Source organism: Ambystoma mexicanum, chromosome 4q (assembly GCF_040938575.1).
Source record: "Ambystoma mexicanum isolate Mex_15411 chromosome 4q, UKY_AmexF1_1, whole genome shotgun sequence".
In the NCBI taxonomy this organism is placed as follows: domain Eukaryota; kingdom Metazoa; phylum Chordata; class Amphibia; order Caudata; family Ambystomatidae; genus Ambystoma; species Ambystoma mexicanum.
This window is the reverse complement of record NC_090928.1, coordinates 190,346,926-190,372,567: the sequence shown is the minus strand read 5'-3', so window position 1 is coordinate 190,372,567 and position 25,642 is coordinate 190,346,926. Positions and strand designations below refer to the sequence as shown.

Below are 25,642 nucleotides of genomic sequence, written 5' to 3'. Positions count from 1 at the left end.
GTCCATGAGAAGGGATGTAGAGAACTACGTGAACACCTGTTCGATATGTGCCCAATGCAAGTCACGTAGAGGACGCCCCCTAGGCATGCTCCATCCATTGCCCATACCCCCCCGACCGTGGCATACTATCTCCATGGACCTTGTCACGGATCTGCCACGCAGACGAGGTTATGATACCATCTGGGTTATCGTGGACTCCTACACTAAGATGGCACGCTTCATTCCCTGTACCAGCATACCTTCGGCCCCAACGCTAGCCCGCCTGTTCTTCAGGACAGTCTTTGGTCTCTTTGGTCTTCCACAGGTCATCATATCGGACCGCGGGTCGCAGTTTACTTCCTGTTTCTGGCGTGCCCTTACCAAACTACTGGGAATTGATGCTCGTTTCTCCTCTGCCTATCACCCAGAAAGTGATGGGCAGACTGAGAGGGTAAATCAAGCCATGGAACAATATTTGCGGTGCCTGACCCTTCAATACCAAGACTCCTGGTACAATCTGCTCCACCTCGCTGAGTTTGCATATAACAACTCACGACACTCAGCTACTGGTTTCTCTCCTTTCTATTCTATGTATGGTCAACATCCGCGCACCCTTCCGCTCCCGGATCTCTCCTCCGACACCCCTGCTGCCAACGCCTGTGTTCGCGACCTTGCGGACGTCCATGCTCGGACCCTTGTTCATCTCCGTGAGGCCCAAACATTGATGAAATCAAAGGCTGACCGGAGACGGTCGGTGGCCCCTGCTTATCGCGTAGGGGACCGGGTGTGGTTGTCAACCCGACACTTGCGTATACCTGGGTGTCGCAAACTGTTGCCCCGTTTTGTGGGTCCCTATAAAATCACTGGGATCTTGAACCCTGTGGCTTTCCGCCTTGCTGACCCTCCTTGGCGAGTCCACCCGGTTTTTCATACCTCTCTCCTCAAGCCTTGCCTGGCCCCTACCCGTGTCACTGCTCCACCACCCTCTGTCTCGGTGTCCTCTCCGGATGTTTTCGAGGTCAGTGCTATCTTGGGTTCCCGTTTTCACAGGGGTCGCCTTCAATATCTCGTCGACTGGGTGGGTTATGGTCCCGAGGACCGCTCTTGGGTTTCCTCCAATGATGTCCATGCCCCGCTTCTTGTTGCCCGTTTTCATAGGGACTGCCCTGCCTGCCCACGGGGTCGTGGGCCTTTGAGGGGGGACTCTGTTACGTCTCCCATTACCCCATACACTTACCTGGGTCCACGTAACCCATTGACCCTCAACCATCCTGTTAGATCACTGCATGGCAGACCCGGCGTTTATCGCCCCTCCCGTTCTTGGCACGGAGACCTGCGCGTCACGGATCACGTGATTGCCCTTCACGCAGCAACGCTCCCGTGTCACGTATCACGTGACCCCGGAAATGATATAAAAGACTCCCGGAAACAAGGAGCGTTGCTTCACAGCTGTTTTCCTCCCGGATCACGTGACGCTACTTCTACGCTTGTTGAAACTTACGGATTGTTTTCTTTGTTCTCGACCATGCTTTGTATCACGGATTGCCTCGCATTACCCTTTACTAACCGAACTTTTGGATCTTCAGTTGCCGATATACGCTTTGCTCCACGGACTGCTTCTGCCTCACCCTCCTGTTCGAACTTTGGTCCTCTTGTTTACTTGACTTCGGCTTCGTCTCTGGACACTCTACGGATCACGTCTGTCTGCTTGGTAACCTGGCCTCCGGCCTCCACTCTAGGTGTTTACCTACCCATATTCCTAGCCTCCAGCAACTCCTGCTCCGGGGTTCAGCCTTTTCTAACATCTCTGGGCCACCTCTTGTACAGATAGGTAAGCAGCACCAACTTACCTGTGGCTTTAGTTGTCCTTCCTGTTCTGTGCATAACTGCCTAACCTTTTGCCTTACAGCGTTCAAGGGGTGCTTCCGGCTGTTCCCAAATCGGCTCGACGGACTTCCACCTGTGGCCTCAAAGGCCGCACAGGCAGTATTTCTGGTGTTGTCTGTGTGGTACTTGGGGACGGAGGTATTTATACTCTGCACGACCATCAAGTCCATAACAATGACATATCGATGAGTGCAATGTAGACTGGATTAGCAGATATTTTTTTTGATCCTGCGATGGCAAGTGCCATTATCATGGCGTTCAAGGTGGTACTCATCCCTTTACGAAACCCTGTTTGATATTTTGAATATATGGCATTTGTTTCAATGTATTTTTCTAGGTCATGGAGCAGAAATATCGCAAAAAATTGGCCTCAGTGTCTATTAGGGCAATAGGGCGATAGTTCTGTGGGAGAGAGGGATCGCCTTTTTTATATATTGGTATGATATTGGCACATAACCAGGAAGTTGGAATAACACCTAGGTTAATGATGGCTTGAAATTTGGTTTTTAGGATCATAGCCCATAAGTCAGGATCTGCTTTATACAAACAAGGAGGAAAGCCATCGGGACCAGCTGATTTTGAGTAGTGCAGTTTAGAGATGGCCCACTTGATATCTGTGATTGTCCAGTTTAGACGAGGAATTTCATTGTATGGGAGAGAAATAGGGAGAAGGTTTGCGAATTTATGATGAAGCTGATATTTGTCTGTGATATAAGTGGTCCACACGGATTCTGGTATAGAGTTTGGAGTTGGTGACAATATTTGTTTCTGGTTACTTTTGATTGTACGCCATATGGTACGTGTTTCATGTTCCGTTATGGCACGGATGAGTTTGCAATTGGCATTATTATATCTTGATATCCTTGCATGTTTTACATTTTGTTTATATGAAGCCCGAATCTGATTCTGCTGAGTTTGGTACATCAGATGAGGTAACCCGATTTTCCTCAGCTGTCTTAATGCTTTGTTTTTTTCCCATTTCAGAGCTTTGCAACGTGGATCGTAGGGATGTAGGTGAGTTGGCTTAGCTATTCTTTTGCTGAAAAATATTAGCGCCGCATGGATGAGTTCAGAATATATTTTCTCCCTTTCATCTGTCGAGATTCCCTTACAAGTACTATAGTTGACAATACTTGAGGCTACATGTTTAACGAATTGCTTACATAAGCTTCGGCTCCATCTGAGCGAAGTCTACGGCCGATCTATTTCCACCAACACAGTGGAGAGATCAACTGCAAGAAGAGGACAGAGGAGGTTGACCTTGCTCACCATTTGTGCATGGTCCCCATACGGCATCTGGTTGATTGTTAGCGGGGATGATATTAAAAGCAGATTGTGTGTGGCAAATATGAAATCGATCATAGAAGACTTTAAGTCTCTTGACCAAGTGGACCATTGGAAGGACTGATTAGCTGTAATAATGTCTAGGTCCCAGTCACTCAGAAAATTCCTCCATGCCATACCTCGACGCTTGGATAGGGCGTTTCTTTTAGTGCCTCTTAACTCATCATTTTTCCTGCAATCACAGTTGAATTCGCCTCCTACTATTATTTCAGCATCTTGGTATTCTTGAGTTGTGAGTTCTAAACAGTGGTTAACTGTGTCGATCATATCTTCTATTCTTCTATTGGGGTGTGTGCTGGATTCCAGTAAATCGTTATTATAATGAGGTGGCGATATTTATTGGTGTTAGTTTTCAGTAATATCCCTAGCAGGTTGTCAGCTTTCCAAATGATTTTTGACTTGAGCATCAAGGCATTATCTGCGGCTATCGCCACTCCTCCAAATGGACGTCCAAGAGAGAATCGAATGGCTGGAAATGGAGTATGTGGTGTAGTCAGGCAACATGAGAGTTGTAGTTTTCATGGTTTCTTGTATCATCAGAATTGCTGGGCGATTATGATGGTATTAAGCATTTAGGAACGGGTGTATTTGGCAATTGTATGTGCGGTGAAGCAGAGAGCCTTTTGCATGTTCTTTCTGAGAAGCATCTTTTAAATTCTGGTACTCTTTTGGCAAAATGCCAACAACTCCAATCTGGCTGAAAGTTTCCATGTATGGTCCTGATGATATATAATGAGCTTAAGAAGACTTAGTTTGTCCAAGATGGTAATAGATCATCTGGATCTGGACAGGGCACGACACAGAGTTATTTCTTCCCATTTGATGCATAAATAATGTTTCATCAGCAAGGGCATACCAAGAATTATCCAATTAACCAAAATTGTGGGACAATTATCAGGCCAGATTGGATTTTGGGGACTTTTGCCAATGTGACATAAAAGCTCAAGCACTTCTGTGCAAGAGACAACCGGGGGCCTGAAGTGAGCCTGGAACCAGCCACTGCCGAGACATTTGCTGGGATTGATTTAAATTTACTAGGGAGCTGTAACTTGGTGTCAAAGGCTATACCAATGCATTATCCATCAGCTCTGAACTCTATATAGATTATACCTCTTATAATTCGATTCTCTTGGAGTACCAATGCAACAGGTACAGTCAAGAGGGAGTTAGGTTTTTGTCTCAACTGTGACAAGCCAACCCCTACATTTACATGGCTTGTTTGACAGTGTATGACATTTGTGTTGATCTATGACTTCGAATGCCTTCTGCCCTACTTTGGGATTTGGAGGGACCGTCTCCTAAAAATTACCCAAAGTTGTAGATACGTATTCTGCTTTTTGTGGTGGCTCCCTAACCCCAAATTACATTGCTTCTAACATTGGTCAGGTTTGCGTCTGTGGAGTTTCATGCGGTCACACACAGATGGTGCGTTGTTACCCATGTTCATGGTCAGTTTTACATTAGGTGAGATGGTGATCTAACTGGAGTTTGAGATTAATGAACTCAGCACAGGACTCATGGTGGTTACCTCTTGTGCCATTACATAGTTTAATTCACCTCTTAATCCCTGATAAAATAAAGAGGTACACTTGTCTTGTGGCTAGATATTTTCTCCTACAAGATGGTTGACAGTAAAAATATATGCCAGAAGTGACCCTTGTGATTAGTGATAGCAGTTCAATTTCTAGGGTATAAGAGTGGGCATTTCTTTGAAACCTTTTTTCCTAATCTCAATGGAACTCTCTGAAATCTTGCAAAATCAGGACCTCCTTTTCCACCAGGGGAATTCACCAATTGGTTGCGTGACCTGCCAAGTTTGACAACAAGAAAGCCACTGGTACTGCACTTTGGGAAAGCTGTTGACGGCATAGAAAATACAATTTACACTAATTCATGAAGACTGCTTGTTTCTAAGAAATCCTAGAAATTGCGTGCTCTGTGTGGTGGATGAGAGCCAATGGCACCTCCACAGGATTGATCAACTTCACAGGAACCCCGCATAGGCATACCCAGATAATCCTAAATGATTATCTGGGAATGCTTTAGTGTCCCGTCTGGGCAAAGGATTTTGTTGTGCTTGAAGTGCATTTATTTTGACTGATTTTGGAATGTTAATATCCCTTGTGATTACCAAGTCAAGTACGAGGGCACTGGCTTCTGCTCAAGAAGCTTGGGCCTCTGCTCTAAGATCCCCAAGGAGAGTTACAAAATCATCCACAGATTCAGTTGAAGGATCAATAGCATCCATGCTGGTGTAAAGCAGTGGGATCAGCATTTTGTAATGCCTTACATGTGATTCCGCAAAGATGCAGGGATCCCTTGCTAGCCACGCTGAGTTTCCAAATGTGCTTAATGATGCAGTCCAGTACGGGACCCAACATGAGAAGGAGGAGTATTTGCCAGCCAAGAATCTCCCTAATCGACTTTTAACATGGTGTGTTTGTCTGCTGGGGTTTTTCCTGCGCACTGCTCGTGGCTGAATATGGAGAATGATGAATAGAAGCTTTGTAAGTTATTGAACCTCGCTGACCTATCAACACAGGCCCGTTATGCTGCTTGTTTGGTTGGTCTGAAAATGTCAGGCACATAACTGAACCACCTGGGTTCCATTTTACTGTAAATGTGGCTATGGCTAACATACCTAGCCTGAGCTAAGTAGTTAAAGCACTCCTTAGATCTGGATCTTCGCTAGTAAGATAATACTCTAGCCCCAGTCCATACTTATTGATAAGGTAAGGAAAAAACCTTCCTACATGACAAGCAGTAATGCACATTTTCCTTTAGAATTTTAGAAGAAACTAATTGAACAGATGTTTTGGTCATACGCTATAGTACTGGTTTTTATATAGATGCTATCTATCCCCCAATGTGCTTAAAATGCAAAGAACATGCCAAAACCACGGCAAAGAGGTAGCCCCATCTTTTCCAAGGATATCATTCATGCAATATCTATACTTTCTCAGATAAAGACTACTTGATATGTTTATCCAATATAATAATGGTTTGAAATACGCACTTAAATCTATCCCCCGACAGTCCAACCTGAACTGCAATGGAGCATCTGGGCAGATTTTGGAAAATTCAATAATTGTCTGAAAAAAACGAGTTTAATTATTCTTTAATCTTGATAAGTAACTATTACCACAAACATTATCCCCGTAGAGGGCAGATGTCACATTCTTACATTTGGACACTTTTATTGTGGAAGCCACCACCACATTTCAATAGGTCTTACCAAATGTAATAATGCCCCTGCAAGTTTTTGCTATACTCTTTCTATAATTGTGACACCTAATGAAGTATAGGCTTCATTACAAGTTTGGCAGTGTGGTAAAAAAAAAACACTGCATTACCGCCCCATTACCACAGTGCCAAACTACAGGATTGGAGGTAAGGCAGAGGAAACACCTCCAGCAGAATGCTGGCATTAATTCCTCTGGATTACCACCCTAGAACAACCAAATCAGTGGTATTACCACCAATGGTAATACTGTCAAAATCCCCATGGAGTCCTATGGACTTCAATTAATAGGTACTAACACTGTCTACTGTCTACCACTACTTGTATCCGGTGGGAATACCGTCAGTGGTGATACCGCTGGGCAAAGTGGTGGTAACTGTAATACTATTTGGTGGCATCTCTGTGGTATTCTGGCAGAGATACCACCAAACTCGTAATGAGGCTGCATGTACTCTATTTGATATAGAGTACATATGTTCACACAGTAGTGCAATCTCTAGAAGTGAATTGAATTATATTACTGAACAATAATAGCTGTTCCTTCTGTGATTGATGTTAAATGTATATGAATGAATATTTATGAGTGTCAAGCTGGATGGCCCGAGAGGACCGCGTACCTGCAGTCTTGGTGGTTGGTCTCGCAGAGGTCGCCAGTCTGGAGTCCGGGAACTGATGAACTAGTGGCACGAGGAACCAGCCTCTCCACCACCCAAAAGAGGAACTGGGTGGAGGATGGACCAACTCCCAATGTCACGAAAGGCTCTCTCCAGATAAGCGTGACAAGAGGATTGTTTAGGCACAGACGGATGGAACCATAGTCCAGGTGGAGCTTGTTGTCGAGACCATGAATCTTCCAAGAACCTCTGTGCAGCGACAGTTGGTAGATAGACCAGTGTGGCAGAAAGGGTATTCGCAGTAGGCAAAAGGAGCTTGGCTGGTGCTGATGGTTCCAATGGTACACAGGATAAAGTTCGGAGTCAGGCAAGACAGGAAAGAGGGAGGTCAGATGGAGCTTGCTGTCTGGCCAAATAAAGAACTGTCTAAACGTGCCCAGGATGGAACAGGAGAGTGCAGGCTAGCATAGAGTATGACCCAGATACACAGTTGGTGGTAGATGACCCAGGACAGGGCTCAGGTAAGGGCTGGTGGAAGGCTGACCCAGGACAGGACCCAGGTAAAGGCTGGAGGCAGGCTGGCCCAAGACAGGACCCAGGTAAGGGCTGGAGGCAGGCTGGCCCAGGACAGGACCCAGGTAAGTGCTGGAGGCAGGAACAACGAGGCGAGCGAAGCGAACCGCGTTGAGACGCGACCCGCTTCGACTCGCGGCCTCTTTTATGGGCCGCCGGCGCCCGAGAGGCCTGGAACGCAAGCCGTTCCGTTTCCGGGCGCCGGCGAACCCACAACGAGGCCTGGAAGGCAAGCCCCTCCAAGGAGGCGAGCCCAGTCCACGGCGCATGCGCAGAACCGAGACAGAGGTCTCCCGCGCATGCGCCGAAGGCCGCCGGCCCCGTAACCAGTCGCTCCCCTACCGGCGAGTCCCCAGACGCGAATGCGCGGGTAGACTCGCCAGGAGGAAATGGGAGCGGCAGACCCCAGTCTCCCGCGAGACATGACAATGAGTCACTAACAGTAACATCACTTAAGCTGTGTAGCCCTGAGGAAGAGTCATGAGACTCAAAACACGTGCTGGCAAACTTTCTTTTTGTTTTCTTAAAAACACTGGGCCTCATTACAAGGTTGGAGGTAGCCGGCACCTTTCACGGGTGATCCCCATTCCCATTGAGCCCTATAGGGCTCAATGGGAATGGGGATGCCTGTAGCACCGGCACTGTCCATAACGGTGCCTGTGCTACAGGCATGCTGTGCTCGCGGGGGCCTTTCATTCCACCAGGTCAGACCTGGTGGAATGAAAGGCACCTGCGAGCACAACTCTGAGTTTGCCGGTCCAGATACAACGGTACCAGTAAGCTTACCGGTACTGTTGTATCCGGACCGGCAAACTCGTAATGAGGCCCACTGATTCAAATAAAATAGAAACCTATTATAAAATCCCTCAACAGAGGCGTTCTGTTGCAAAGAAAATGCACCGCCAAAATGAGTCCTTCTCTTTCAGTAAAAACAATAAATGCAATTTTGTTTTGTTAAAGACCCCTATAAAATAAAACAGCCCATTAAAACATGCTGCCACCTCCTCTCCTTAAAATACGCTCTGGCACACAAAAGGTACAACATTCCTGTCTCTCTTAAGGGTAACTAATGACTGCTGAAAAACTTCAAAATCAGGGCCCTTATGAGGACAGCCAAACCCGGCAGCCTGGACTTCATTTTATGAATCTCTTCAAATCCTGAATACGGTGTGAAGATGATTCAGGATGTTACCAAATTTATTTGACCCGCCTTAGTGGATACCCTTGTGATGTAAGTGACACCCTTGTGATGTAAGTGACCTGTATGAATTGCAGCATTTTGTTGGCACCTCACATGCCACATTCAGAACAAATGAGAATTTAACATTGGTGGTTATATCCTCTGTCATGTATTGAACGAGGCTCATATTACTTACCCAATAGGAGTGCCACTGTGATTCATGAAGTTATTATCATGCAATATATTTCTCTTCCAAACTAGATGTCATAACCTTATGTGGTGTTAGAAATAGTTTTAGAACATTTTATCAACATCCCTTAGTCAGGTACTGCAAACAGAACCATGGACTTAACCACCCCTCGTGCCAAGCCCAATCACTCAAAGACTGCAAGGGTTATGAACTTCAAACAGATTTCTTATGGCGGTGCTTAGGTTTCCACTCTCTTTTCCTGCACGCGTGTCCATCAGTTGCAACATGGATCTACTCAGTATTATAGGCATTAACCCGATATCAAATTCATGAGGGCCAGGTGCATGGCTTTTCAACCAACAGGAAGTCACTAAGTGCAAAGATTGGAATGCTTGTCTTTCAAGTGCAGACATAGAATTTCTACTAAAACAAAAGTATCGTTGTGCCCAGAATTTGAAGTAGCAAGATTGTTATAGGTTTTAAGTTTATGAAGTAGGTAATTAACACAGACGAATGAGCTGGTACAATAATAAATACTTGGGGTGCACTGGCATATACCTAATGGAAGTGGCCCAGACATGTTCATGTCCCATACTTTCAGATTGAGGTCAGAGGAATAAAACATATGTGTATTGCCCTTTATTTATTAATATTTGTAAAGCACATACAACGTCTCAACATCACTGGCAACCATATATACAGAGAGCCGAATGAAGTTAAGATGTTGAACTTGAGTCATACTGACCCATTCAGTCGATACCAACGAGTCCCATGCAGGGAAAGGTACAATTAAAACTGTGCAGTCCAGTATACAGTAAAGAAATAGGAACAGCGCAGGACATTTGTAGTCCTATATGAAGGCATGGGTAAACATCTGCTCCAACCAGGAGTTGCCTGGAATCTTCTTGATATCTTTTGCAAACCTTGTCAGGGGGATGAAGGGCACCTGGATAATGAACTATTGTGTATCTTCTTTTCTTACTGCAGGGGGGATATAGTTCTAGGCCAGGAACAATACATGTGTCCTTGATCATGTGTGCATGCAAGTCTTCCTGTTCATCTTCCACTTACTATTTTTGGGAGCAAGAGAGAGGTTCAGAGAAAGGATAGCCTCTGCCCAACAGTGGTTCTATAAACAGAATTTTGTGAAACACTATTCAACTTTGTAGTACCATGTATTAAAATAGTATCACCTCCTGTTGATATGTGTGGTTTAGTGAATTGCTCACTGGGCCTACACGTTTTATGGTGCATTGAGAGGGATTTACGCGTTGGAGTCTTCCCACATTAAGGGGATTTGGCTGAAGTATAGATTACATTTTATGTATTTGATTTTATTTTGAGATTTTGTATAGTACAGCTTATCACACTGAAGCCTCAAGACACTTGGTAAGAAGGGACATAGCAAGAGACACATTAGTACCATTGGGTGGAGAGCCATGACTTCAGGTTGCATCTGGTAAAAGTTCAGGATGTTTCGAAGATGTTGAGGAAGAGCATTCCAAAGCAGTAGAGCTCACACTGCAAATCTTCAACCTCCAAGGAGTGTGGATTTGTAGCGTGGGTGCCAGCAGGTTCTTGTTAGCTGATCAAAGGGGTTGCCTTGGATTCCGTGTATGGCTTTGTGTATGAGAACTACGGATTACAATTTGCATATTTCTTGAACCGTAAGCCAGTAGAGCAATTTCAGAGTTGGTTGCATGTGATATGATATGACACGTCATTTATAACGCGCCTGTACACGTGCGTTTAAAACATTTGGTGCTGGCTATCAGTCTGGCAGATGAGATTTGCAGGATTGGAAGTTTCCTAATGATGTTTAGGTTTACTCCAGAAAGATATTATCGGATTTAGTGCAATGGTCTGTAGTCCATGATACATGGCCTGAATAATACTTTTCACTTCAATACCAAGTAATATGTGCTAAAATGACAAAACAAAGTAACATAAATGTAAGTAGTCACTCTTCTACAAACATGCTGTTTGTAAGCTTTATTGAAAGAAGAAATACATGTTTGAATTTACTTCTGCATGTGTGTTGCCAATTTCCTGTTACAAGTAATAATGGTTTAAATAGCAAATTTATGTTACATAGGACAGACTATATCTAACATTTTAAGATGTGAACTGTAAGGAATCAAAATGTCTATTTTTGTGCAGAAGTCAGCTCTTTTCTGAAGCAGGAATGTCCAAACCCCACTACCCTACACGTATGCCAATGTGTGGAAGGTTTAAAGAGCCCAGCTGTGTGAACTCAGGACAAAGGCCTGTTTTCCAAACTAAACACAATAGATTTAAATGTGATCAGTTTACCTTCATATGCTTATATTTGTAGGCTAAACTGAAATTCTACAATTAGTTTGAGGTCAATCAGTAAATGCAGTTTCAGAAGCGGATTCCTAGGGCTGGTCATCAGCCCCTTACCGTGCAGAGCATTAGGGTCTATGGGGAAGGTGTAGCTGTTCAATTAAGCTGCCTTTAAAATGATAATTTGTCAGTGATTGCATATGGCCTATTGATATTGATTTAGCCACACACATGCAATTCATATTGTATAGTATGATGTACAGCACCATAAGATACATTCAAAATGACAATAGGAATATACTCTTAAACATAACTTATGAACCCATTGTCTGATTAGCAAACCAAATACAAATCTGAATTCAACAGAAAAAGGGGAATAATATACATATAAAAATGATATATAGATATACACGATTTAGTAATAATTTGGATATTTAAATAACTCCATTGTGCATGAACTCAGTGAAATATAAAGGATATCTACAGAATCAGAATATTCCTATGAATCTGAATATATTTTTCTCATCAATTGTACATGCCCCTGGAGAGAATTATTTGGAAAATGAATACTCTAGCTCAGCAATGGTTTTACTCTGAAGGAGTGGGCTAGTTGGTACCTAGTTTGTAGCTACCTACCCCCTCATCACTCTGAAGGAGTAGGTTAATTTGTAGTAACTCACCCCATTACACATGTGAAAATACACTGGAAGCAAAGAGGATGGCGGATGGCCCAAATGGGTGTGAGATATTGAAGGAAACCTATCACATACACTGTCCAATCAAATATGTTATATTAAATTATGCTACGTGTGTGGAGTTTTATGGGCATATACATTCAAACACATAGGTATAAGCGATATTCTTGGAAACACAGAGGCGCAGGAGAGCCTGTCTGACAGGACTGTAGCAGATGTTATGTTATGTTACTTTGCATTTATATAGCGCCTTATATACCATTGGTATGGTCTGAAGGCGCTGGTAGGTTGAACGCCCTCGGGAACTGAAGTTCAGGTCAGTTGAGAGAGTAAAGAGAGTCAAAATGTGCGTGTGAGCACCGGATACGTGTGCAGCTGGTGTGGTACTCGTGTAACAGCTGCTTCTTAGCGGTAGATGTTGTGGTTGAGAGATCAAGAGTATGTGTTTGTTCTGGCAGGACTTATCCAGACCGATTGTGGCTGCATTAGGCCTGAGGAGGACGCCTGGCTGGGGGGTGAGTAACCAGCAGTGTTTAGTTAGAGTGATGGGCATTATGAGGCAGATGTTGGTATGAGAACAGTTATACCGAATGCTGTCGTAGTATCTCTGTGTTCTAGTTGACTGGTGGTGTAAAGAATAGAGTAAGCGTGGTGATGTGATATGGTCGGTTACATGCTCTTCAGATGTTCTATGCATTTCAAACCTTTCCATGAAAGTTGCACAATTCTATGCACTCTAGTCCGCTCCATGCACTCCAGTCTGCTCCATGCATTCCAGTCTTCTCCACGCACTCCAGTCTGCTCCATGCATTCCAGTCTTCTCCACGCACTCCAGTCCGCTCCATGCACTCCAGTCCGCTCCTACGCACTCCAGTCCGCTCCTACGCACTCCAGTCCGCTCCTACGCACTCCAGTCCGCTCCACGCACTCCAGTCCGCTCCTACGCACTCCAGTCCGCTCTACGCACTCCAATCCATTCCACGCACTCCAATCCGTTCAATGCATTCTGATCCGTCAAGATTATTTCTAAGTTGTTTTATGCACTCGATCTACGTATTTCATCCGTACCACATACTTAATCCGATCCATCCACATATTTCACCCCTTTCATCCACATATTTCATCCGTTTCATCCACATACATCACTCGTTCCATTCACATACGCCACCTGTTCCATCCACATACATCACTCGTTCTATCTACATATGTCACCCATTGCATCCACAAACATCACCCGTTCCGTCCGCTCAAGGCACTCAACGGTTATACGTAGTCATCCGCTCTACGCACTCATCCGCTCTACGTACTCATCCGCTTAAGGCACTCATCCGCTTTAGGCACTCGTCCGTTCTAAGCACTCATCGGTTCTAGGCACTCATCTGCTTTAGGTACTCATCCGCTCTGCAAGCTCTACGCACTCATCTGCTCTATGCACTCATCTGTTCTACACACTCATCAGCTCTACGCACTCATCAGCTCTACGCACTCATCAGCTCTACGCACTCATCAGCTCTATGCACTCATCCGCCCTACGCACTCATCCGCCCTACGCACTCATCCGCCCTACGCACTCGTCTGCTCTATGCACTCGTCTGCTCTATGCACTCGTCCACTCACGGCAGTCATCTGCTTTATGTCCTCTCGCGCTCTACGCATTCACTCGCTCTACGCACTCACTCGCTCTACGCACTCACCTGCTCTATGCACTCACGCGCTCCATTGTACCCCTCCGCTCTCACGCACCCTCCGTTCTCACGCACTCATTCACTCTTATGCACTCATCTGCTCCATTCACTTGTCTGCTCTATTCACTAGACCGTTCTATGCATTCATCCACTCTACACATTCCATCGTTTTTACACACTCCTCCGTTCTACACACTCTTCCGCTCTGCAGCCTCTTCTGTGCACTCTTCCGCTCTGGGCACTCTCCCGCTCTGTGCATTCGTCAGCTCTGCGCACCTATCATGCTCTATACACTCATCCGCTCTATACAATCATCTGCTCTATATACTCATCCGCTCTGTACATTCATCTGTTCTATGCATTTCTGCATTCTACACACTCCTCCATACTTACGCACTCATCCGCCCTACACACTCGTCTGCTCTACACACTCTTCCGCTCTACACTCGTCCCCTCTGCACATTCATCTGCTCTATGCACTCCTGCGTTCTACACACTCCTCCACACTTACGCACTCATCCGCTCTATACACTCGTCTGCTCTTCGCATTCGTCCGTTCTACCCCCATCCGGTCAACACATTCATCCACACAACATACTCATACGTTCTATACACTCATCCGGTCAGCACATTCATCTGCTCAACGCATTCATCCGTTCTCATCTCTTCCATTGCACTCATCCCTTCTGTTGCACTCATCTCTTCTGTTGCACTCATCTCTTCTGTTGCACTCATTACAGTCTTTTGTATTCATATTTCCATCCTCTTTTCTTTATTCATTTCACCCATTTTGTTCATTTGTCGATTGCATTCATTACATCGGTTTCATTAATTAAGATGTGTATTCTAACTCAATGTACTAATGGGGAAATGTCCTTGAAAGGGCCTTTCCCCACACATTACTGAATGCAGGGGCCTTTCCCAAGGCAAAACCATATTACCTGAGAGGGATTTTGGGAGCAGGTGGACAGACTGAAAGGAAGAGCTTACATGGTGGAGCTGCCTGTGGCCAGTCAGTGCACCTTCCTGAGCTGGGCCTTTGAAAGACAAACAAAACGTGAGTACTATTACCACAGATTTTTAAGACAATTTTATGAAGAAATAATTACATCCAAGATACCAATTAAAAGGTATTTTGAGGAACCTTGTGTAAAAGCCTTATTAATAAAATAAGGAATATAATGCAAGGCGTATGTGTTTTGTGATTTATAATTTAAAGTAAAACCCTAGGTAGCGACATCTTAATAGGGCTTTCCTTCTCAATTTGGGGTCTGTGGTGGTCTTAGACATCTAAAATTGAAATGTGAAATGACAAGCCTCTCGATTGGTGTCAGATGTTGCTGATAAAGTAATGGACCTATATTCCTTATTGAACACATTGAACAAGGGTGTTGTGAGGGTGAACCTGATTTCTTGGGAATAGTGAGAGAGATAGGCGCTTGCTGTTACAGCATTCCAAAGAAATAGCATTCCAGGGAACCCAAGATTTGACAATTATTTGCAACTAATCCAACAGATTTAAAATGGTACCGATGCCCCAGTGACGAATCAATAGTTAATCACTTATCGTGTCCAACATTTTAGATTTTAATCACTCCAAGAATTGGTGAATTATTTAGTAAAACAATGTATTTCTCTGATGCCAATACTCGTTCATGGTTTCCGAGAAACCTAAGTATGTTGTTTTGTTTCCAATGTTATTCTGAGAACTGCTTCACCATTTGATATAAAGGGGGAGGTGAGTTGGAGACAACTATAATTCCATACTGTATATTGAAGGTGTCCTGAAAATAAATTAAATCAAACAATGCCAGTAATGTGAAGTATTTCTGCATATTGTCTAGAATGGTCATTCAGATTTGTTTTTACATGTATGGATGTTTGCAGGAATTTGAATAAAAACATTACTGAGGTAACGGCAGGCAAGTTGTGTTTTCTTTTCTATAGGCAAGCTGCCTGTAATCATTGAAGTATTGTGGGTGCCTTGCCCATAGTTGTCAGAAAGAGGACTACTTTTAATTCCTTGATTTATTATTTCAAATCAAATGAAATATTCAGATTGAAACAGCCAGTCTGTTATCTCAGATAGTTGGGTGTTTTTGTTACACTGCAGGGAGCATTACATTAGGGACAGTCCTCTGTAAAATGTACCACTAATGAGTAAATACAAATATTCTAAAGATAGTTCTCATTACACTCCATCTAGTATAATATTGTAATAATGAGTTTTGAAGAGATTAGAGTCTGGGGTAAAATATGTTGATCTTGGGGGGGGAAGGAAAGGTTTTATGGTTAGTATTTTTACAGTGAAAAAGCTGCAGGAAAGGATAACATTTAAGTCCTCCTCATAAGAAATGGAGGTATCATATTTTACTTGAGGGATTGTGGCCTTTTGTGTCTTGAAGATGCCATGGTCCAAGATGGTTGGATTACCACATGAGGAGAGTAGACGCTGATATAGTTTGGAGTATCGTCAGCAGAAAAGTGGTACCGTACTGCAGCTGATTTGGGAGTGTACTGTCTCTTAAGTGTTACATGTATATGTTGAAAAGAGTTGGGGATAAAACCGAGTCCTGGGAGACTCCACATAAAGAAGGATTGGGCCCTTTACAAACATTACATGATCGATTAGTGAGGAATGAGTTATTCTGGGCTGGTGTGGGCAGCTGGGCAGCTGAGCGACTGAAGAGAGATGGTTCAGGAGGATGCAATGGTCAAAAGCATCTGACACTGCACCTACAAGGTGTCAAAATCTTTAACAGCCCCTTAGTATAAATTGGGGGTCATTACGACCCTGACGGTAGAGGGTTAACAGGGCTGGTAGAGCTGCCGGCCCCGTTAACCCTCTACTGCCTCAATACGAGGTCTCCTTGCGGGACCCGCTAAGGACGTCTGGTAAAACCAGGCATCCTTAGCTGGTCCCGCGAGCAGACCAGGATGCAAACAACGGGCCCGTCATTAACGGGCCCGTTGTCTGCATCCTCCCCATTCCCATTGAGCCCTGTGGGGGCTCGAATGGGAATGGGGATGTACGGGGTCCGGGTTCCCGGGAAGGGGAATTACCGGGCCCTCCAAGGTCGGAATGGCCCGGTATTTCCCCATCCCGGGAACCTGGACCCGGAAACCGGTATGGGGGTAGCCATGCCGCTAACAGCGGCATGACTACCCCCATACTTGTAATGAAGCCCATAGTCTCCTGTTATAAACGGTGCCATTTCTCTTCATTAGGACTGAAGATGTCAGAGAAGAGTTTAAAATGATTTATGGGTCTATTTTTCATATTGCTGTACGGAGGGCATGGTTTGACAAAGGAGGTTCACCTTCAACATGCTACTAGAACTGGCTTGGATCTTTAATGTACTATATCTTGTATAGTGACTCTACTGTCTCTGAGAGTAAAGTGATATACAGAGATTCCTGTGTAGCGGAATCCCTGAATTATCTTCCATAACTTCTGAAGCATGGCTTGGATTAAAGATCTAGCCACCGCTCGACCATTCCCCATGTATGGAAAAGACAATGGTAGGCTTCCCAAGGCCTATGAGACTCATCTCCAGATGAATTGCCTTCTTTAAAACCTGCTAGTTAGAAACCACTGGCTGATAAGGAGTGGGTATCCTATTGGGAGTCTGGCTGCAATGGTAAAAAGATGTGGAACTTTATACACTTCCTATTGTTAAACTTGTTAAACTATCACCTTCTTATGGGTTGGGTTTACATTGGATGTATACTGCATGGAGTACATATAAAATAGTATTGGTTATACACTTCAAGCAGTACCTTATGTGTACCCCATATGATATGATATGACATTTTATTTATATTACGCACGTACACATGTGTTTCAGAGCGCGACCAGGCAAGGGAGGGGAACAATAGAGTACAAAAACAACGATCTTACTAGCCTCAGTGACATTGAGAACGCGCAAGTGCATGGGAGAGGTAGAAAAATTCCAAGCAAAGGAATACAGATATAGAAATAAATAAATAGTAAGCAATAAGAGTGATAGTGCAGCCAGCAAATGGCAAGTGCTAGGTAAAGGGCAACAGACGTGGGGTGTCTGATAAGTGCAGAAGGGGGGGGACTGTTTGGTTACAGATACAGACCCCATTGCAGGGGATCGCAAGGAGGCAGTGCGGGTGGGTGGCAGGGTGAGCAGGTACCTGTGCCCGAAAGTCAGAGTGTAAGCCAGGTGCACGGTGCCAAGACAGAGCAGATCAGCAGGGCAGAGGAGGAGCGAAGGCAGAAGCAAAGAGGAAGGTCTTGAGGTGCTTCCGGAACCCCATGCAATCCAAACCCATAATTAGGCAGCATTTTGAAAGTATGAAGCATTTAAGATCCCACGCGTTTTTACTGTTAACATATGTATGATGAGTCCAAAAAAGGTGAAAATCCCTACTATAAAGGAATGAAATAATTAAAAACATTAAAAGACTGTTTGATACTTCTGTAATAACGTTTTGACTATACCAACATGCTGTCTGCAATGTTCTATAGAATCATTGCAAAAGAGGAGAGGGCATGCCGGAAGTCAGATTAGAAAAACATGGGAGGATATTGCATCTGCTTCCTGGTGTAGCTCTCAGTAACTTTATCATGCGCTTGATGGCACTGTTTGTACACAAACTGAAGGCTCTATGGGAAAATGTAATCATGTAATAAATTGCAAAAAGTCGGTTTAAAAAATGTGGTCATTCAATACAAACAATGCAAATTGTGACAATGTTGATAGTAATAAGGTCGCCAAAAAAGCTATTTTTACATACACAAAAGTAGAAGGTTGTAACCCTAACAATGGGCCAAACCTCTAATAAAACCTCCACAATCACCCACCCTCCATTCCTAATTCCAGCTCTTATTCTACCCTGAACCAGTACCTAACCTTCTGCGTGCTGAAGTATTTTATTTGTATGTAACTCGATACAAAACACCAAATAAATAGAAAATGATCAGTGAACCTAACTCCAACCCCATCACCAGCCCATCACAAATTCCATAGCCCTTGTCCGAAAATAAGCCATTGCTCTAATCCTGACCTTAACCTTATCATAACCGCAACTCTGACACTTACCCTAATGCTTACTCTTCCCTAACCCATAGGTTTATAATAAACCATATCCTATGGCAACATCACAAGCCTTCTCCAACCTCCCTATTCCCTTCTTAGCCAAACCATTACACTATTATCCATGGCCTTACCAGAACACCTACATCAACACTTACAGACACTAACCAAACCCTAACATCAGCAGCTCTCCCACAATCACCATGACTCTAACCGTTACCCTATTTCTAACCAAATTCCCATATCCCAATCCTAAACCAAGCAATCACAAGTCCACTAAACCCCCCTTAACCCAACTACATAGCCTAGCAGCACTGCATTTTTGGCTTCTTTCATGCTGTATTTTTGACTACTTTTTGCTTGCCAACGTTTCCAGCGTAATTTATTCACTGACATTATTGTTGCCACCATTTTCATAGGAGGCCAAAGGAAATGGAGGGAGCTGAATATAGGAAGGCTTTGCATAAATAATAGACAATAACATGGAAGTTACCATTATCTAAATTAAATTAATAGGAGTTAGAGAAGCTCAACACACGCAGTAAAGTGGACATAGAAAAGTATCAGACAATTTAGGAAAACACATTCCCAAATTGTTGCTCCCTTTCCTCCAACAAGAGTGAGTTATTGGTTAAGGCTGTATAAATCAAGACCATGTGACCTTCTGAAAGGGTCAGACACTAAACAGAGAAGAGCTACTCACGTTCCTCAGCTGCCCTTTTGCTTTCCTGGTGGATTGGTCGCTGGCTTGTTGTTGTTTGCCGTCCACCCCACAGCAAAACGAACGCGACGACTTACAAGCAGTCACTGTAGGAAAAAGAGGCACAACACAACATTTGTAGTTTGTGAATGTTGGTGGAGCTTTGTTAATAAAAACAGTTCAGAAGCCGTACAACAACGGTTCTAAACTGAATCACAGTGCAGGACCCTGTTTTCTGTAGAACACTGGCGTTCAGAGGTCAAACCATGTCAATACGGCGTGCATACACTAAAAGAGGGAGGTCCCTGGCTGCAGACTTCCTGGTGACCTCTTTCAGACTGAGACACGTGGGGATTGCTCGCTTGCGTCCCACCAGTGCTTCATTGCAGCAGACTTTAGTGGCTGTGGAATGCGATAAAAAACGCAGGCCAAGGGCATCGTTAGGAGCCAAAACTCAAATACGGCTATCAGAAAGGCCTGTTGCATGATTCTGAGCCATGTGGACTCTTCACTTATGCCCCATTTCGGAGCACTGCAGAACTCCATTGGAAACTACCACTTTGCTGTTTGTGGGATTATCACGTGCAACAATATCACATCTAGTACTACTTTTATGTGGAGGAAATTTCTACACATAAAAGCAGGTGGATTGGCAGAGATTCAATTTAGAAATTCAGAATTTTTTGGCATGTGAAAATTAAAAAATACCAGGTGCCAGATGATCTAACATTTGCATCTGTATTAAAAATGGAAGTAATTCTTAGATATTATGGAATGAAGCAAGCCGGTTTTGTCACAAGCGGTGTTATCTCAAAATGTTAGCACTTGGGCAAACATGAATCCGATTGTGTTTTTTACTATGTGACTCATTACGAGTTTGGTGGTAATTCGACTGTAAATTTGACGAATTACTGCTGAATTCGGTTACGTTGCTGCCACTTTGCCTTGTGCAGTTACTACGGGATTAGAAATGGTGGTAGGGTGGTGTAATTCCCCATTTTGTGAGCCTGCAGGTCTCAAAGGGGATTTTTTGCAGATTTCCCACTGGTGGAATTACTGCACAGTGAATCTGTTTTTGGTGGTCAAGTGGAGGATTTACCTCTGGCAATAAACTGGAGGTGAATCTGCCACTTTTCTTCCAAATATCGGGTGATTTACTCTGCCGTAATGCCACAAGTGGTAAATATGTACAAAAAAATGTATTTAGCGGTGCAGGAAAACCAGTGCTAATTCTGTTACCACCCAAAAAAGTGGCGGTAACAGAATTGTCACCACTTAATTTTTGGCACCACTGCACTTCTAATGAGCTCCTGTGTTTACTGCATATAAAAGGAAAGGTGGTTACTATATTTTTTCTAATGTCTGTTTAGTTTTTGACCTGGTGATACTTTTTATTTTAGATAATATTGATTGGGGTTAAACCTATTTGCTCCATTGCATATCTTCTAAGCACCAGGAGGCAAAGTTTTGATAATCTGGCCCTACATGTTGTACCACTACCGCCAAACTCATAATGAGACTAAAAACATGGCAATTACATGTCTGCATCTTAGACTGCTTTAGCCAACCTCTAAATGAGGTGGAATGATCAAGCACGCCACTGTGACTGGTCACCTCAGCCAAAGACATCTGTTTATAAGAGGGCCAGATTATGAGTTTACGGGTAAATATGGACTTTCTAGGTACCCAATGCTGTAAACACTCTTCGGGATACCAACTTAAATTAGGTGATATTTAAAAAATAGGAGGTACTTAAAATATCACATATTCTCACCTTTACAACCAAACTATTAACAATGCACTGCACTTAAGAAGATTATTGTTAAGTTTTTGGCTGAATTCGTGCATGATCCTTGTACTATATCTAAATTCTCATTTTGGCTGTATTGTACTAATACATCCAATATGCACCTATTCATAGCCCTCTATAACGTCTGGCAACAGATAGAACTTGGATTGGGAATTTTAGCTCACCCCATTATTAATTAGCATAAAGTGGCGTAGGTTCATTTGCTAACTTGTGAAAGCAGTTGTAAATATCAGTAAAGAAGGAAGTTAGTTTCTTCGAATTTAGATTGTGTATCTTGTATTAGATGCTATTTTAGTGACTAATGCTTGATGATCTTATGAGTTTTTATTTTTATGTATGATTTTATATGTATAACCTTTTTGATTTTTGATATATGTGTAAAGTTTGAATTTATTTTCATGCTATATCACATTAAAGAATTATTATTATTAACAAGACCCAGATTTGAAATCAGGAGTCAGTGATGGTTACAGTTTAACAAATCATCCACTGAAAACATTCTCCTAATTTAAAGTTCTGTGAGTCAACTAGAGCCCTTCTCTGTAAAGTCCTACTCTATGCAGTCCTTAGAATGTACACTATACTCTTACACGTGTCTACTGGTATTGTCTGTAATCTACTTGTAGCAATCTTTATCTACTTTCCCAGGGTCTCATTGTTCAAAAAGTGCACTTTATTCTGCTATTTTAGGTTTTTACTACGGTGTCTAGTTCTTGTCAACTCGCCAATTGTCTGAGTAAATGTTATTTGAAGCATATGGTGCTCTTGACGTCAATTTAATGAAACATCTTGGTTTGGAAGTTCAAATCTGGAGGAAATCTCAGGCATTTTCTGGTAAGGCTTACATTTTTACTAAATATGCCACCGAAATCAACACTTTTCAGTCACTCACAGAGGAATCCTCCAAAAACAAATGGTTATTCCCTAAAAGTGATGGTTTGTTTGAGACGTTTAATTCTTTCATCAAAATGAGGTGTGGTGAAACTGAGACATAACCACAAGACAGTCACACAAGGAACACCCACAAAGTATGAATAATTGATGGCTCTATGTGATAATCTCGCCTGGGAAAAAGGCGCCAGAGTGGCAAGGCAGTTATGTTCCTGCACCCCTAAAAACCTTCCTCAACATATTTTAGAGCTGGTATTATTTACTATTATAATCTCCTGTCCTAGGATATTAGGGGAACAGGCTTGATTTTCTCGGGCATGCCCATTTGGTGCCCATCTTTTCCTCTTCGCCTTTATCACTGGATACCTAATTGAGCACCACTTAAACCAGGCCCTGTGTTAATGGGTCATTTTTACTACTGTGATAGAAAACCCTCCCATGCCTCCCCCACAAATCCCCAGTAGTTGAAAATGTGACTGAGTGAAGCAAATGAGCCCGACGCATCAATTGAAGGTTTCAGGATTTTCCATTCGCAAGAATATTTTCCAAATGATGTATGGAAACTGTGTATTTCAAAGCATATTTTTCTGAAGTGAAATGTATAATCTGAGGGTCAGTGTGGGTGCAAAGTAATGGGTTTCTGCAGGTTTTTAATGTAATCCCGGCCTGTATGTTTGAAAGGATTTGTGAAGTATTTCCCATCCTCTCTTCTGCCCAAATCCCCATTTATCTTTCTGCTGGAAAAGGGTTTAGGTCTTGGAGTCAGATTTGGAGTAGGTGAATTTTGCTGTAGGTGAGGTTTTAATGCAATCCCGCCTGCAAAGCTTCTCATTCCTTATCCTAAAAAACTAAGAAAGCGTAAATATACTTAAGATTTCAACGTTGCAAGCGTTAAGCGAGATCTAAGCAGATGGTTTCACAATCTCATGAGATCTAATATGGAACACAGGGGCAATGGGCTGGTCTTGGAAGCAAGACCACGGAGAGCAACAGAGGTTCGAATCCCTGTTCCACACTTAGAAACCGAACGCGGGTATAGGCGCGTTATACATTTTTTTTTAAATAAAACAAGATATGCAAATTAATGCCTGCAAACTGCAAAAAAAGTTGAGAATTTAATAACATTTTTTATACATAACGAAAGTGGCAACATGGTAAGAATTGCTCTATATTATTAAAATGAGTGAAAGTTGCAAGTTCAGGCTTTATGTCAATGGAATAGACTGAAAGCATACAAGCTAATTGTATTTCTGTGGAAACTTGGGAATCACATCAAAAATGTGTATATGTTAAGTAGTCATACTATGAAGAGAAAGATTAATTCGAATTTCTTGATAATAGATAGCACTATAGTAGCACCGTAAATGGAATATTGTCAAGTATTTCAAGCTTTTTTGTTTGTTTTAAAACCCTCTTCTTATTTGGTTTTAACATGTGGCGTTTCAACCGCTCATAAGCATGGCACCATCAATTGACATTCAATTCAACATCAGATTAAAAAGAAAAAAAACATTATCAAAACCTTCCCACTCTACAACTCCTCTCACTAATCCTTTATACCCTTTACATGGAGGCTTTGGGTGCTCTCCTCAAAGATCCCAATATAGCCATCGACCAATACGCAGATGATACTCAGTTGTACATGAGAGTAAACATCATTTGTCTCCCATCCAGGACTGAATTCGTCCTCATCCTTCTGTCTGCTAAAAACAACTTGTCCAACAATGGCTCAATAATATGCTCCTAGAAGGATTTGATCCACAACTCTCAGACTCAGCAAAATCCATAAAATGTACCATTCACAGCAGCCTCCTTCCAGAAACACATAGCAAAGAAGACCCAAATAGCCTGGCTCAGAATCTCTCCTCTTCGAAAAATCAAACCCTTCATCCCGCCGCAGGACTTCCAGACTCTAGTGTAGGCCCTTGTGGTCACGCAGATCAATGGGGGAAATGCTCTCCTGATGGCGTTCCCAGCTGCTCACTTGGCTCCCCTAAAAGCAGTCCACCACGCTGCAGCACGTCTTGTTACAGGAGCATGAAATTTTACCGAATTACCCCCATCCTACGTGAACTACATTGGCTTCCATTCCAAGGCAGGATACTGTTTAAGACACCATGTATCATCTACAAAGCAGTCACAAGGAGCGCAGCAGCAGAACCTAGCAGCTAAACTCCACATCTGGTGGCACACGCTCCTCACGCAGCAAATTGAACAACCAACTTGAATCACAACTTGTCCGCAAAGAGAACCCGCAAACAAGTCTTCTCTTGTCATGCACCCACCCTCTAGAAGTCGATCGCAGTGTCAGCTCGGAATGCCCTCCCAATTCTCTGATTTTGCAAATCTCCCAAAACATGGCTCTTTCAGCAACACCTGACCAAGGACTAAGTCCAATGGATGCACATACCGACACAAAGACCTCACAGTACTGTGCTACTGTTAAAAGATCACAGCCCAAATGCTGGCTTCCCACACTCTGTATAGCTCTCCACTGCTCTCAAGCTAGGTCTGCGATTTAGACAATAAAAAAGAATTAAAAAAAACCATCTCATGCGCCTCCCCTTTTAAACTCCCCCCTCACCCTCTCTCTCCAATAACATCCAACTCCATACAAACAATCAAAAGTTACGGTTCCCCTTCACACTACTCCCCTACTTTTATCATCCCTTCTGTGTTTTTCTATGAAGACCAGTCATTCCATTCCCAAGGCCTTCAGGCACTCCTGAAGCAATGCTGTGAGATTCTCCATCCCGTAAATCTCCTTCGCGTACCCCACTCATTCCCTATACGTGGGCAATCTCGACCTCTACCAGTGGATTGTAATGTATGCTCCTGCTGCTAGCAACAAATTCCTGGAAATGTGCGGAATACTACCCAGGTGTTCCCCATCCTCCTCCAAACCGAATAATACCAGCAACTGTACTTGATCCCTTGCATGCCCTTCCACGACCCTTATCCAACCCAACACCTCTTTCCTTTGTGATTGACCTGTCGGGCAGCTCCACCTCATGTGCCAATAAGACCCTACCTCACTGCAGCCTCCCAATACTTTCCACCAATCCATATATACGTTTTAGCCAACTTTTGTGGGGGATATTGCCACCTTTGAGTAGCCAGTAATTATGCATCTTGTATTGCATTGACAAAGAGGCTTTCCACACCCTCTGACACATCTGTTTCCACTTAACCTCCCTTATCCCTTTATCCAGGTCTCGCTCCCATTGTGTCCTTGAGGTACTTGTCTCTCCTCCCCGTGCCCCCCTTGAGTGCCCCATATAGAATGGATGGCAAATCCTTCATGGATACCTGCCTGTCCACAGTGGTCTATCCAATTTCCGCATCCATTTCGAATCAGTCAGCACCCCTTTCAACTGCATATACATGAAAGGGGAAAGAGGGTTCAGGTTCAATATCTCCGGCAACTGGTTGATTTCAAGAAACATCCTATCTTTCCATAGTTGGGATACTCTCACCAAC

General features: G+C 43.4%; 1 protein-coding gene across 4 annotated transcripts in view; it reads right to left on the bottom strand.

Annotated features, from left to right (window-relative positions):
* LOC138467580 (uncharacterized) overlaps window positions 1–25,642 on the bottom strand; it is a 1,374,796-nt gene that overhangs the window by 616,442 nt on the left and 732,712 nt on the right. For all 4 annotated transcript variants that reach the window (XM_069607716.1, XM_069607715.1, XM_069607714.1 and 1 more), the window contains exon 8: window positions 19,465–19,568. In XM_069607716.1, the coding sequence (XP_069463817.1) occupies window positions 19,465–19,568 (104 nt within the window). The remainder of the gene's footprint in view (window positions 1–19,464; window positions 19,569–25,642) is intronic.